Genomic DNA, 17,468 nt, shown 5'->3' on the forward strand with positions numbered 1-17,468 from the left:
GAGTGTGTGTGTGTGTGTGTGTGTGTGTGCATTTGTGTACTGTGTTGTGGTTGTGTGTGTCATCAGTAGATGACTGTATACAGTGTGTGTGTAGGTTTACACAATATCTATCGGGCCACATTTGCCCAGGTTGGGTGTGTGTGCCCACAGTCTGTTTTCACAATGCACGAACAGACTGTTTGCGCAGTGTGTGTGCGTATCTGTGTTTGGTTGTGTGTGTGCGCGCATTTGTGTGTGTGTGGCGGTGCCCTTGCCAGTGCGTACAGACATAATGACGTGGTCGCCAGAGGTTCGGTCTTGCTTGCCTCCGTGTAATTGAGCTGACAACAGAACAATCATCACATTTCTCAGCTCAATAAAATCACAGGTTGTCCAGACTGATTAATAAACAGAATTAAATCAGACAAAACAATATCCAGTTTATTCCTTTTAATATACAATATTTTTTTCCCTTTTTTCCGCTACTAGTGAAAAATACAATATATTGAGTCTCTATTCTGTTTGGTTTCTATAAGTGAAAATGTTGTGTTTTTATTAACAAACAATTACAATTTTCGTTGAACTCTTCAAAGTGACTCACACACATAGTTAGATAGTCTCTCTGTCTCTCTCTCTCTCTCGCTTACGCACGCACGCACGCACGCACGCACGCACGCACGCACGCACGCACACACACACACACACAGACACACACACACACACAGACACACACACAGACACACAGAGTTTAAAGTTCCAAATGTTATTTCATTAACCATTTACAGTGTGCAGTCTACACTGTCCGATCAGGTGTGTGAATTTATTCTGAGCATGGTAGGGTAGATAGACTGAGTACAGACAGTGTACTGAAGCCAACATGCCCTCAACAGCTGGAGTTCAGAACCAATATATTCTAGGTGCCCATGAGAGAACCAATCAAAGTCCTGCAGGTAAGCAGATGATGGTCTGAGCGTGTTCAGACCATCAGCATTTTATTAGGAGTTATACAGTAATTGGCTTACCCAGTGTGTGTGTGTGTGTGTGTGTGTGTGTGTGTGTGTGTGTGTGTGTGTGTGTGTGTGTGTGTGTGTGTGTGTGTGTGTGTGTGTGTGTGTGTGTGTGTTTGAGCTCCTCCAGTGTTTGTGAACCTATGGACATTGGACAATGTGTTAATTAGATTGCCAACTCTATAAAAATGTTCATTATATTTATCTTCCTGAAACAGTGGACTGCTATATGGCACAATACCTCAGGTACAGACACCCTAACAATACCTCTGGTAGAAATACCATCACAGTGATTTTTCAACTTATGTTCTCTCCCTCTCTCCCGCTCACTCTCTCTGTCCCCATGGTAGGGTGAGCTGATGTATTTTGCCAATGTGTTTTGGAGGGGTGACCTCTCTCTTTGCTGCGTCAGAATTCTACTCTTAACCATCCCCTATGTACCCCTCATACTGCTCAGAGCCTCCTTCCTCTCTTTCAGTCCTCTCTCCCGCCTCTCTCACTCTCTATTCCATCCCACCTCTCTCCCCCTTCATCTCTTCTTCATCTCTTCTTCTCACCTCCCTCTGTCCCACTTTCTCTCTTTGTCTCTTTCTCTGTCCACCAGCTCTCCCCCTCTTCTCTCCTCTCTATCCCTTTCTTCCCACTTCTCTCCCTCTGTCTATTTTCAGGTCTCCCCCTTCCCTCTCTCCCCCTCCCCCTCTCCCCGTTCCCCTTCTCTCTTAGGGTATTTTGGTGGTGTTCTTGACAAACTTGTCACTGAGTTGTGTGATGAGGTCAGCCAGTTCTCCAGTGGCCTGAGACTTTTCCTCCAGGAGCTCATAGCGCAGGCTGGAGATGTCCTGCTTGATCTCCTTCAGCTCACCTATAAGACACAAACACACACAGCCAGACAGTCACACACACACCAAAACATATGAATGAAATACATAAAACAAACGCAAAGAAACACACACATCAGTCTGGAGATGTCCAGTATTACCTCATTACAAATCTTCACTTAAAAAAACGAATTGTAATATTTTGCTAATAATAGTCTTCTGTTAGCCCACACTGATAATTTAAGCTACTGTAGGATACAATACACACTGACAACATTAACCCAGTCACACTCACAACATTAACCCAGTCACACTCACACTGACCACATTAACCCAGTCACACTCACACTGACCACATTAACCCAGTCACACTCACACTGACCACATTAACCCAGTCACACTCACACTGACCACATTAACCCAGTCACACTCACACTGACAACATTAACCCAGTCACACTCACAATGACCACATTAACCCAGTCACACTCACAACATTAACCCAGTCACACTCACACTGACAACATTAACCCAGTCACACTCACAACATTAACCCAGTCACACTCACACTGACAACATTAACCCAGTCACACTCACAACATTAACCCAGTCACACTCACACTGACCACATTAACCCAGTCACACTCACACTGACCTCATTAACCCAGTCACACTCACACTGACAGCATTAACCCACTCACACTGACCACATTAACCCAGTCACACTCACACTGACAACATTAACCCAGTCACACTCACACTGACCACATTAACCCAGTCACACTCACACTGACCACATTAACCCAGTCACACTCACACTGACCACATCAACCCAGTCACACTCACACTGACAACATTAACCCAGTCACACTCACAACATTAACCCAGTCACACTCACACTGACAACATTAACCCAGTCACACTCACAACATTAACCCAGTCACACTCACACTGACAACATTAACCCAGTCACACTCACAACATTAACCCAGTCACACTCACACTGACCACATTAACCCAGTCACACTCACACTGACCTCATTAACCCAGTCACACTCACACTGACAGCATTAACCCACTCACACTGACCACATTAACCCAGTCACACTCACACTGACAACATTAACCCAGTCACACTCACACTGACCACATTAACCCAGTCACACTCACACTGACCACATTAACCCAGTCACACTCACACTGACAACATTAACCCAGTCACACTCACACTGACCACATCAACCCAGTCACACTCACACTGTCAACATTAACCCAGTCACACTCACAACATTAACCCAGTCACACTCACACTGACAACATTAACCCAGTCACACTCACAACATTAACCCAGTCACACTCACACTGACAACATTAACCCAGTCACACTCACAACATTAACCCAGTCACACTCACACTGACCACATTAACCCAGTCACACTCACACTGACCTCATTAACCCAGTCACACTCACACTGACAGCATTAACCCACTCACACTGACCACATTAACCCAGTCACACTCACACTGACAACATTAACCCAGTCACACTCACACTGACAACATTAACCCAGTCACACTCACACTGACCACATCAACCCAGTCACACTCACACTGACCACATTAACCCAGTCACACTCACACTGACCACATTAACCCAGTCACACTCACACTGACAACATTAACCCAGTCACACTCACAATGACCACATCAACCCAGTCACACTCACACTGACAACATTAACCCAGTCACACTCACAACATTAACCCAGTCACACTCACACTGACAACATTAACCCAGTCACACTCACAACATTAACCCAGTCACACTCACACTGACCACATTAACCCAGTCACACTCACACTGACCTCATTAACCCAGTCACACTCACACTGACAGCATTAACCCACTCACACTGACCACATTAACCCAGTCACACTCACACTGACAACATTAACCCAGTCACACTCACACTGACAACATTAACCCAGTCACACTCACACTGACAACATTAACCCAGTCACACTCACACTGACCACATCAACCCAGTCACACTCACACTGACCACATTAACCCAGTCACACTCACACTGACAACATTAACCCAGTCACACTCACACTGACCACATTAACCCAGTCACACTCACACTGACAGCATTAACCCAGTCACACTCACACTGACAGCATTAACCCAGTCACACTCACACTCACAACATTAACCCAGTCACACTCACACTGACAACATTAACCCAGTCACACTCACACTGACAACATTAACCCAGTCACACTCACACTGACCACATCAACCCAGTCACACTCACACTGACAGCATTAACCCAGTCACACTCACACTGACCACATTAACCCAGTCACACTCACACTGACCACATTAACCCAGTCACACTCACAACATTAACCCAGTCACACTCACAACATTAACCCAGTCACACTCACACTGACCACATTAACCCAGTCACACTCACACTGACAACATTAACCCAGTCACACTCACACTGACAACATTAACCCAGTCACACTCACAACATTAACCCAGTCACACTCACACTGACCACATTAACCCAGTCACACTCACAATGACAACACAAACCCAGTCACACTCACAATGACAACACAAACCCAGTCACACTCACACTGACAGCATTAACCCAATCACACTCACACTGACAACATTAACCCAGTCACACTCACACTGACAGCATTAACCCAGTCACACTCACAACATTAACCCAGTCACACTCACACTGACAACATTAACCCAGTCACACTCACACTGACAGCATTAACCCAGTCACACTCACACTGACAGCATTAACCCAGTCACACTCACACTGACAGCATTAACCCAATCACACTCACACTGACCACATTAACCCAGTCACACTCACACTGACCACATCAACCCAGTCACACTCACACTGACAACATTAACCCAGTCACACTCACACTGGCCATATTAACCCAGTCACACTCACACTGACAGCATTAACCCAGTCACACTCACAGCATTAACCCAGTCACACTCACAACATTAACCCAGTCACACTCACAGCATTAACCCAGTCACACTGACAGCATTAACCCAGTCACACTCACAGCATTAACCCAGTCACACTCACAACATTAACCCAGTCACACTCACACTGACCACATCAACCCAGTCACACTCACACTGACCACATTAACCCAGTCACACTCACACTGACAACATTAACCCAGTCACACTCACACTGACAACATTAACCCACTCACACTGACAACATTAACCCAGTCACACTCACACTGACAACATTAACCCACTCACACTGACCACATTAACCCAGTCACACTCACATTGACCACATTAACCCAGTCACACTCACAACATTAACCCAGTCACACTCACACTGACAGCATTAACCCAGTCACACTCACACTGACATTAACCCAGTCACACTCACACTGACAACATTAACCCACTCACACTGACCACATTAACCCAGTCACACTCACATTGACCACATTAACCCAGTCACACTCACACTGACCACATTAACCCAGTCACACTCACAACATTAACCCAGTCACACTCACAGCATTAACCCAGTCACACTCACACTGACCTCATTAACCCAGTCACACTCACACTGACCACATTAACCCAGTCACACTCACACTGACCACATTAACCCAGTCACACTCACAACATTAACCCAGTCACACTCACAGCATTAACCCAGTCACACTCACACTGACCTCATTAACCCAGTCACACTCACACTGACCACATTAACCCAGTCACACTCACACTGACCACATTAACCCAGTCACACTCACAACATTAACCCAGTCACACTGACAACATTAACCCAGTCACACTCACACTGACAACATCAACCCAGTCACACTCACACTGACAACATTAACCCAGTCACACTCACACTGACAACATTAACCCAGTCACACTGACAACATTAACCCAGTCACACTCACACTGACAACATCAACCCAGTCACACTCACACTGACAACATTAACCCAGTCACACTCACACTGACCACATCAACCCAGTCACACTCACACTGACAACATTAACCCAGTCACACTCACACTGACAACATTAACCCAGTCACACTCACACTGACAACATTAACCCAGTCACACTCACAACATTAACCCAGTCACACTCACACTGACAACATTAACCCAGTCACACTCACACTGACAACATTAACCCAGTCACACTCACACTGACAACATTAACCCAGTCACACTCACACTGACCACATTAACCCAATCACACTCACAATGACAACACAAACCCAGTCACACTCACACTGACAACACAAACCCAGTCACACTCACAATGACAACACAAACCCAGTCACACTCACACTGACAACATTAACCCAGTCACACTCACACTGACCACATTAACCCAGTCACACTCACACTGACAACATTAACCCAGTCACACTCACAATGACAACACAAACCCAGTCACACTCACACTGACAACATTAACCCAGTCACACTCACACTGACCACATTAACCCAGTCACACTCACACTGACAACATTAACCCAGTCACACTCACAATGACAACACAAACCCAGTCACACTCACAATGACAACACAAACCCAGTCACACTCACACTGACCACACAAACCCAGTCACACTCACACTGACAACATTAACCCAGTCACACTCACAATGACAACACAAACCCAGTCACACTCACACTGACAACATTAACCCAGTCACACTCACACTGACAACATTAACCCAGTCACACTCACAATGACAACACAAACCCAGTCACACTCACACTGACAACATTAAACCCAGTCACACTCACACTGACCACACAAACCCAGTCACACTCACACTGACCACATCAACCCAGTCACACTCACACTGACAACATTAACCCAATCACACTCACAATGACAACACACACCCAGTTACAATCACAACAGCAACCCAGTCAGGAAGAATCTGGTGAGGTACATAAAGTCGACGTTAAAGGAGATTAGATCCTTACCTTCATTGACGTCATCATTCTCTCTGTCAATCTGAGCCTTCAGAACATACCGCTTAATGAGACGCTTCATGATCTTCTGCAGGAGGAGAGAGTGGAGAGAGGGATGAGGGGAGAGGAGGATGGGAGGAGAGTGCAGAGAGGTGAGAAAATATGAAAGGGAGAGTAGAGGTGGACAGGAGAGAGTTGGAGTTATGAAAGCTGAAAATATTATACTAGGTTATTAAACTAAACTAAAACTAATCATGACAAAACTATTTAGAGAACTGAAATAAAATAATTAACAAACCCATAAGAAAAACTAAAACTTTACTGAAACTATTATCTCTAACCCCAAAACGAATAAAACCCATCATGAATTATGTGAATGTTTATTTTTTTTACTTTGGGCAGTACTCTAATGGGGTTTAAGATATTGAATGTGGTGGGTAAATGTGGACATGTTTCAAAAATGCCTTGCTTGTTCATCACTATTTAACCTTTATTTAACTAGGCAAGTCAGTTAATAAGAACTAATTTTTATTTACAATGACAGCCTACCGGGAACAGTGCCCCTTGTTCAGGGGCAAAACAACAGATTATTACCTTGTCAACTCGGGGATTCGATCCAGCAACATTTCGGTTACTGGCCCAACGCTCTAACCACTAGGCTACCTGCTGCCCTGAACTTGCACTAGCTATCATTAGCTAACAGGGGAAAAAACTGCTAGGTGGCTAACTAATGCTAAAAAGTATTAGATTGGTGTAAACATGGGCGAGAGAGAGTTACCTTCCAACATATTTTTTGCACGTCTCTGCACTATTCCTTTAAATCCAAGTCACATCGAGATTGATTTCATAATTTAAACATAACCTAACCTTAGCCCCTGAGAACCCATACAGCCATAGGGTTCTCATTTGAACAATTGACCCCAGTGGGGCAACTGTACCAACACTTTATCTACACGTTGATAATTACTACAGGCAATACATACGCTTTTGGAAACCTCAGAAATTCTACTTTCATATGTACCTTGAACACTCGGTTTAATTATCAACCAAAAATAACTTTACGAATACAAAAGATACACTTATTATGCGTGTTTACCTCAACGATTCCCACTGAGGTTTTGCAAGGCACTTCCTGAGCTAATGGAAACTCGGGTGGGAACAAAAAAAAAACATCAGCTCGAAGCTGTGTTAAATTAAACATGAACTGTTTTACCACAGATTTCCACAGAGGTTGTCTTTTGTAAAGTTATTTTGTGATGATAATTAAGTTGAGTGTTCAAGGTTTCCAAAACCATATTGCAATAACGGGTCAATTGTTTCTAGACAGATCAATTGTTTTCTTGACCAAATTACCAGCCAATCAAAAGGGACGTGGAATGACTCCAACGTAGCATTGGTGTCATGAGAAGGCCTAACCTAACCTATGACCTGACCTATCACCTTATGTATTACTGCTCCCAGTTGGAAGAAGTGACCTAAAAAAACGCTCACCACACAATTTGCTCCTAGCCTCTCACACTTTCTGTCGCTAACACTAAAATTGAAATTAAATAATATAAAAATGAAATAGAAACATTTGTATACAACTATAACTAAATACAACTAATATAAAAACACAAAACTATAATAACATTGAAGCAGTGTTGGAAAAAGTACCCAATTGTCATACTTGAGTAAAGGTAAAGATACCTTTATAGAAAATAACTGCCTAGTTAAATAAAGGTTAAATAAAAATGTAAAATTAAAACGGAAAAGTGAAAGTCATCCAGTAAAATACTACTTCAGTAAAAGTATAAAAGTATTTGGTTTCAAATATACTGAAGTATCAAAAGTAAAAGTAAAAGTAGAAATAATTTCACATTCCTTATATTAACCAAACAAGGCAGCACAATTTAATTTGTAATTTTTTTATTTACGGATAGCGAGGGGCACACTCCAAGTATTTGTGTTTAGTGATTCCGCCAGGTCAGAGGCTGTAAGGATAACCAGGGATGTTCTCTTGATAAGTGTGTGAATTTGAAAATTTTCCTGTTCTGCTAAGCATTTGAAATGTTTAACACTTTTGGGTGTAAAATGTATGGAGTAAACATCATTTTCTTTAGGAATGTAGTGAAGTCAAAAGTAAAAGTTGTAGAAAAATATAAATAGTAAAGTAAAGTACAGATACCCCTCAAAAACTACTTACAGTTGAAGTCGGAAGTCCCACGGGGGGCCAGTACATTTTTTTAAATGCATGAAATGAAAATGAAATGTATGTATTCACTACTGTAAGTCGCTCTAAGTCACTGTATCACAATTCCAAAGGGTCAGAAGTTTACATACACTACGTTGACTGTGCCTTTAAACAGCTTTGAAAATTCCAGAAAATGATTTCATGGCTTTAGAAGTTTCTGATAGGCTAATTGACAATTTGAGACAATTGGAGGTGTACCCGTGGATGTATTTCAAGGCCTACCTTCAAACTCAGTGCCTCTTTGCTTGACATCATGGGAAAATCAAAAGAAATCAGAAATCAAATGCCTGAAGGTACCACGTTCATCTGTACAAACAATAGTACACAAGTATAAACACCATGGGACCACACAGCCATCATACCGCTCAGGAAGGAGACGCATTCTGTCTCCTAGAGATGAAAGTACTTTGGTGCGAAAAGTGCAAATCAATCCCAGAACAACAGCAAAGGACCTTGTGAAGATGCTGGAGGAGACAGGTACAATATCCACAGTAAAACAAGTCCTATATCGACATAACCTGAAAGGCCGCTCAGCAAGGAAGAAGTCATTGATCCAAAACCGCCATAAAAAGCCAGACTACGATTTTCAACTGCACATGGCGACAAAGTTCGTACTTCTTGGAGAAATGTCCTCTGGTCTGATGGAAGAAAAATAGAACTGTTTGGCCATAATGACCATCGTTATGTTTGGAGGAAAAAGGGGGAGGCTTGCAAGCCGAAGAACACCATCCCAACCGTGAAGCACGGGGGTGGCAGCATCATGTTGTGGGGGTGCTTTGCTGCAGGAGGGACTGGTGCACAAGTGCCATATATAAAAATAAAGCTTAACTTCTTGTTAATCCAACCGCTGTGTCAGATTTCAAAAAGGCTTTACGGCGAAAGCACACCATGTGATTATCTGAGGACAGCGCCCCGCATACAAAAGCATGAAAAACATTTTTCAACCAGGCAGGTGCGCCACGAAAGTCAGAAATAGACATATAATAAATGCCTTACCTTTGAAGATCTTCTTCTGTTGGCACTCCAAAAGGCCCCAGCTACATCACAAATGTTCCTTTTTTTCGATAAAGTCCTTCTTTATAACCCCAAAAACTCAGTTTAGCTTGTGCACTTCATTCAATAATCCAGTGGTTTCCCTCCTTCAAAATGCATACAAAATGAATCCAAAACGTTACCAATAAATAAATGACCTGCTTCCACACACACCATTTCTCGGTACAGCGTTAAACCGATATGCAGTCGGTCTCAACATCTATCTGACTCGATAATTGTCTATTTCTCCCTAGCTCTATCATTCTCTTTCTTTCTGTGCCCCCATTCCCCTCTGACTTTTTCTCACCTATTACCCTCCTACACCCCTCTTTCTTTCTTTCTTTCTTTCTTTCTTTCTTTCTTTCTTTCTTTCTTTCTTTCTTTCTTTCTTTCTTTCTTTCTTTCTTTCTTTCTTTCTTTCTTCTTACCTGGTATCTGGTAGGGTGTTTGATAGGTTTTCTGAGAGTGGACTCCTCTCGTAGTCGACCATGTGCCATGTAGCGTTCACCCTGCAAAAAGACAACATGAGTTATACATATATAAACAGAGGAAACCCTGTGCACAGCAGTGCATCTAGATCAGGGATCTCCAACCCTGTTCCTACACAGCTACCATCCTGTAGGTTCACTCCAACCCTAATCTAGAAAACCTGATTGTAATAAATAGCTTGTTTATAAGCTGAATCAGGTTACTTACAAATGGGGTTGGAGTGAAAACCTACAGGAGGGTAGCTCACCAGGAACAGGGTTGGAGTGAAAACCTACAGCGGGGTAACTCTAAATCCAGGTGATGGTATTGGCAGGAACAACAAGTATTCCGGAATTCAGTATGCAGGAACAAACAGTATTCAATATTCAGTATGTAGGAACAACTAGTATTCTGAAATTCAGTATGCAGTAACAAACAGTATTCAATATTCAGTATGTAGGAACAACTAGTATTCAATATTCAGCATGCAGGAACAACTAGTATTCAGTATGCAGGAACAACTAGTATTCAATATTCATTATGCAGAAACAACTAGTAGTCAATATTCAGTATGCAGGAAAAACTAGTATTCAGTAATCAGATTGCAGAAACAACTAGTATTCAATATTCAGTATGCAGGAACAACTAGTATTCAATATTCAGTATGCAGGAACAACTAGTATTCAATATTCAGTAGGCAGGAATGACAAGTATTCAATATGCAGGAACAACTAGTAGTCAATATTCAGTATACAGGAAAAACTAGTATTCAGTAATCAGATTGCAGGAACAACTAGTATTCAATATTCAGTATGCAGGAACAACTAGTATTCAGTATGCAGGAACAACTAGTATTCAATATTCAGTATGCAGGAACAACTAGTATTCAATATTCAGTATGCAGAAACAACTAGTAGTCAATATTCAGTATGCAGGAAAAACTAGTATTCAGTAATCAGATTGCAGGAACAACTAGTATTCAATATTCAGTATGCAGGAACAACTAGTATTCAATATTCAGTATGCAGGAACAACTAGTATTCAATATTCAGTATGCAGGAACAACTAGTATTCAATATTCAGTAGGCAGGAATGACAAGTATTCAGTATTCAGTATGTAGGAACAACTACAGAAGACAGGCGATCAACCTTGACTTTAGTTGTATTTATTCATATTTTTCATGAGGAGATGTTAGCCACAACAACACAACATAAGCTATACTGTATATGAGGAGAAGTCAGCCACAACAACATGAGCTATATTTAAGGACAAGTTAGCCACAACAACATGAGCTATACATGAGGAGGAGTTATCCACAACAACACAGCATAAGCTGTAAATGAGGAGAAGTTATCCACAACAACACAACATGAGCTAACCGGTGTCTGTATATAGCCTCGCTAATTTTATAGCCTCACTACAGTATATAGCCTCGCTACTGTTCTTTTTCACTGTCTTTTTACTGTTGTTTTATTTGTTTACTTACCTATTGTTCACCTAATACCTTTTTTGCACCATTGGTTAGAGCCTGTAAATAAGCATTTCACTGCAAGGTCTGCACCCGTTGTATTTGGCGCACGTGACAAAACAAACTTTGATTTGATTTGATATGCGGAGAAGTTAGCCAAAAGAAAACAACAGGAGCAATATATGAGGAGAAGTTAGCCACAACAACACAGCATGAGCTATATATGAGGAGAAGTTAGCCACAACAACACAATATGAGCTATATACGAGGAGAAGTTAGCCACAACAACACAACATGAGCTATATATGAGGAGAAGTTAGCCACAACAACACAATATGAGCTATATATGAGGAGAAGTTAGCCACAACATAAGCTGTAAATGAGGAGAAGCTATCCATAACAACACAACATAAGCTGTAAATGAGGAGAAGTTAGCAACAACAACACAACATGAACTATATATGAGGACAAGTTAGCAACAACAACACAACATGAACTATGTATGAGAAGTTAGCAACAACAACACAACATGAACTATATATGAGGAGAAGTTAGCCACAACAACACAACATGAGCTATATACGAGGAGAAGTTAGCCATTACAACACAACATGATATATATGAGGAGAAATTAGCCACAACAACACAACATGAGCTATATATGAGGAGGAGTTATCCACAACAAAACAACATGAGCTATATATGAAGAGAAGTTAGCCACAACAACACAACATGAGCTATATATGAGGAGAAGTTAGCCACAACAACACAACATGAGCTATATATGAGGAGAAGTTAGCCACAACAACACAACATGAGCTATATATGAGGAGAAGTTAGCCACAACAACACAACATGAGCTATAAATGAGGAGGAGTTAGCCACAACACAACATTATATATATATGAGGAGAAGTTAGACACAACAACACAACATGAGCTATATAAACTCCCCTTTTTCAGGACCCTGTCTCTCAAAGATATTTCGTAAAAATCCAAATAACCTCACAGATCTTCATGGTAAAGGGTTTAAACACTGTTTCCCATGCTTGTTCAATGAACCATAAACAATTAATGGACATGCACCTTTGGAACAGTCGTTAAGACACTAACAGCTTACAGACGGTAGACAATTAAGGTCACAGTTATGAAAACTTATGACACTAAAGAGGCCTTTCTACTGACTGAAAAACATCAAAAGAAAGATGCCCAGGGTCTCTGCTCATCTGCGTGAACGTGCCTAAGGCATGCTGCAAGGAGGCATGAGGACTGCAGATGTGGCCAGGGCAATACATTGCAATGTCCGTACTGTGAGACGCCTAAGACAGCGCTACAGGGAGACAGGACGGACAACTGATCGTTCTCGTAGTGGCAGACCACGTGTCACAACACCTGCACAGGATCGGTACATCCGAACATCACACCTGCAGGACAGGTACAGGATGGCAACAACAACTGCCTGAGTTACACCAGGAACGCACAATCCCTCCATCAGTGCTCAGACTGTCCGCAATAGGCTGAGAGAGGCTGAACTGAGGGCTGGTAGGCCTGTTGTAAGGCAGGTCCTCACCACACATCACCGGCAACAACGTCACCTATGGGCACAAACCCACCGTCGCTGGACCAGACAGGACTGGCAAAAAGTGCTCTTCACTGATGAGTTGCGGTTTTGTCTACCCAGGGGTGATGGTCGGATTTGCGTTTATCGTCGAAGGAATGAGCGTTACACCGAGGCCTGTACTCTGGAGCGGGATCGATTTGGAGGTGGAGGGTCCATCATGGTCTGGGGCGGTGTGTCACAGCATCATCGGACTGAGCTTGTTGTCAATGCCGGCAATCTCAACTCTGTGTGTTACAGGGAAGACATCCTTCTCCCTCATGTGGTACCCTTCCTGCAGGCTCATCCTGACATGACCCTTCAGCATGACCCTCTAGCATGACAACAAGCCATACTACTCGTTCTGTGCGTGATTTCCTGCAAGACAGGAATGTCAGTATTCTTCCATGGCCAGCGAAGAGTGCGGATCTCAATCCCATTGAGCACGTCTGGGACCTGTTAGATCGGAGGGTGAGGGCTAGGGCCATTCCCCCCAGAAATGTCCGGGAACTTGCAGGACCCTTGGTAGAAGAGTGGGGTAACATCTCACAGCGAGATCTGGCAAATGTGGTGCAGTCCATGAGAAGGAGATGCACTGCAGTACTTAATGCAGCTGGTGGCCACACCAGATACTGACTGTTACTTTTGATTTTGACCCCCCTTTGTTCAGGGACACATTATTCCATTTCTGTTAGTCACATGTCTGTGGAACTTGTTCAGTTTATGTCTCAGTTGTTGAATCTTATGTTCATACAAATATTTCCACATGTTAAGTTTGCTGAAAATAAACACAGTTGACAGTGAGAGGACGTTTATTTTTTTGCTGAGTTCATGAGTAGATGTCAGCCACAGCAACACAAGCTATAGATGAGGAGGAGTTAGCCACAACAACACAACATGTGCTGTATATGAGGAGAAGTCAGCCACAACAACACAACACGAGAAGCTAGAGAGGAGGTTAGAGAGCATGAAAGCCAGATGAGTCAGATATAGATATGTAAACCATAGAAAATAACAATCAAGGCTGATCTAGCCGGTACCCCCACGGTCTGCGTTACCCTCAGTGAGGGCATGAATGCCGACCCCACTTCTAGTGTGAATTTCCCTCCATCTTTGTCTCCCTCTCCTTTCAATTTCTGTCAAATTAGATGGAAATTCTCCCCAAAATATTTGACATGTTAAATGTATTTATATGTTATATTTAATTCTGTGGTGCAAACTTGATTCCTGTGATCTTGGAATAATGTGTATCGGGTTAGGGGAGGGTTTGGCCGAGGGTCTTTACAAGTAGGCCGTCATTGTAAATAAGAATTTGCTTTTAACTGACTTGCCTGGTTAAATAAAGGTAAAAAAAAACAAAACAAGTACTCTCTGCTGTTCTAACTAACACTGACCTGCTTTTATTGTCCTCTTTTAGCTTTATTTAGTGTCCTTATTTTCATTTTGGCAGGAGATGCACTCAGACAGACAGACAGACAGACAGACAGACAGACAGACAGACAGACAGACAGACAGACAGACAGACAGACAGACAGACAGACAGACAGACAGACAGACAGACAGACAGACAGACAGACAGACAGACAGACAGACAGACAGACAGACAGACAGACAGACAGACAGACAGACAGACAGACAGACAGACAGACAGACAGACAGACAGACAGACCGACCGACCGACCGACCGACCGACCGACCGACCGACAGACCGACCGACAGACCGACCGACCACTGGGGCTTGTAAGGCTGCCAAGCTTGGTATTGTCAGTGGCATGGCAAGACAAGACATGGCACCAAACTGCAATGGCTCCTGAAACCCCAGACAGACACACACACTAACTCATGCACGCACGCAATCCCACAGACACACACGACTGCACGCACGCACGTACAGACACACACACACTCTCACTTGACATTTTTCTAATTTTCCAGAGGTGTAGTGTGAGTCTATGTATCGATTGCTCACGTCCTGCTCAGTTCTGTTCCATAGTCAAGCCATTAGGTCTCTGCGTACCCATAGAGGCAGATCTATGATACATCCTGAAGCATTTGAAAAACAGGTAACTGTAAAGGAAACACCAACATAAAGTGTCTTAATAGGGCGTTAGGCCACCATGAGCCACCAGAACAGCTTCAATGCACCCTGGGATAGATTCTACAAGTGTCTGGAACTCTATTGGAGGGAAGCGACACCATTTTTGCATGAGAAATTCCATCATTTGTTGTTTTGTTGATGGTGGTGGAAAACGCTGTTTCAGGCGTCGCTCCAGAATCTCCCATAAGTGTTCAATTGGATTGAGACCTGGTGACAGAGACACACACACATAAAAACACACGCACAAACACACACATAAAAACACATGCACAAACACACACATAAAAACACACACACAAACACACACACCCTTTAAACCCCCTATGCTCTTTGAGACCCGTCTTTCAAAGTCATTGAGATCTCTTCTTCTAGCCTCCCACCCTGGACGTTCAGCTGTCTTGGCAAGACAGATTTACCGAGGATCAAATTCTCACCTGGTATTCCAATAAGCTAAACAAACAAAACACATTTTTTATATGTCTTATCATCTTATTATGAAAATCGCTTCGTATCAGATCAAACACCTACTAGCATCTACAATATCTATTGACACAATTAGGGTTTGACTTTTGACCTTTGTCCTCTTCCCTCTGGCCTTGAATCGTGAGTTGAGCATGCCCATCTCCAGCTCGTTGTCGTGGCGAAGGTCCTTGGCCTTACAGAGGTGAACAAGGCCGGCCTTGGTGCGGAGGACCAGGTAGTACCAGGACTTGGGAGACGGCACCATGTTGAAGGGAGCGGGCAGAGTACGACCCTCGTCAAAGTAGGACATCCACAGCTTGGCACGGGCAAACTTCCACTCTACATCTGCATCTGTCTGGAGGGGACAAACACGCGTGTAGAAACGGACACAAACAAACAAATGGATGGACAAATGTAAAAAAATGCATATTGGTTGTATCATTGCACAGGCACATGTGAGTAACAATATTTCACATTAAGTATATTGTACATTGCTTTGGCTAAACATGTATTAATAAATTAAAAGGACCCTACTAGGATTATACATCAACATGCAAAATGTAATAATTCCTGATGAATGGGTTATTATTAGGACTGACTTCTATATGAATGGGTTATTAATAGGACTAACCTCAATATGAATGGGTTATTAATAGGACTTACCTCTATATGAATGGGTTATTAATAGGACTAACCTCAATATGAATGGGTTATTAATAAGACTGACCTCAACATGAATGGGTTATTAATAGGACTGACCTCTATATGAATGGGTCATTAATAGGACTGACCTCTATATGAATGGGTTATTAATAGGACTGACCTCTATATGAATGGGTTATTAATAGGACTGACCTCTATATGAATGGGTTATTAATACGACTGACCTCTATATGAATGGGTTATTAATAGGACTGACCTCTATATGAATGGGTTATTAATAGGACTGACCTCTATATGAATGGGTTATTAATAGGACTGGCCTCTAATTCAATGGATTATTAATAGGACTGACCTCTATATGAATGAGTTACTAATAGGACTGACCTCTATATGAATGAGTTATTAATAGGACTGACCTCTATATGAATGGGTTATTAATAGGACTGACCTCTATATGAATGTGTTATTAATAGGACTGACCTCTATATGAATGGGTTATTAATAGGACTGAACTCTATATGAATGAGTCATTAATAGGACTGACCTCTGTAGGAATTACTTATTAATAGGACTGACCTCTGTAGGAATGAGTTATTAATAGGACTGACGTCTAAATGAA

At 42.5% G+C, this 17,468-nt stretch overlaps 1 protein-coding gene across 1 annotated transcript in view; it reads right to left on the reverse strand.

The window, feature by feature from the left end:
- Positions 1 to 1,705: 1,705 nt before the first annotated feature.
- The window catches only part of trpc7b (transient receptor potential cation channel, subfamily C, member 7b), a 49,101-nt gene continuing 33,338 nt past the window's right edge, over positions 1,706 to 17,468 (reverse strand). Inside the window, exons 8-11 of the mRNA XM_029771256.1 lie at positions 16,320 to 16,541; positions 10,522 to 10,602; positions 6,841 to 6,916; positions 1,706 to 1,848 (exon numbers count right to left, since the gene is read on the reverse strand). Coding sequence (XP_029627116.1) covers positions 1,706 to 1,848; positions 6,841 to 6,916; positions 10,522 to 10,602; positions 16,320 to 16,541 — 522 coding nt within the window. The remainder of the gene's footprint in view (positions 1,849 to 6,840; positions 6,917 to 10,521; positions 10,603 to 16,319; positions 16,542 to 17,468) is intronic.

The sequence above is a fragment of the Salmo trutta genome, chromosome 13 (genome assembly GCF_901001165.1).
Source record: "Salmo trutta chromosome 13, fSalTru1.1, whole genome shotgun sequence".
NCBI lineage: Eukaryota > Metazoa > Chordata > Actinopteri > Salmoniformes > Salmonidae > Salmo > Salmo trutta.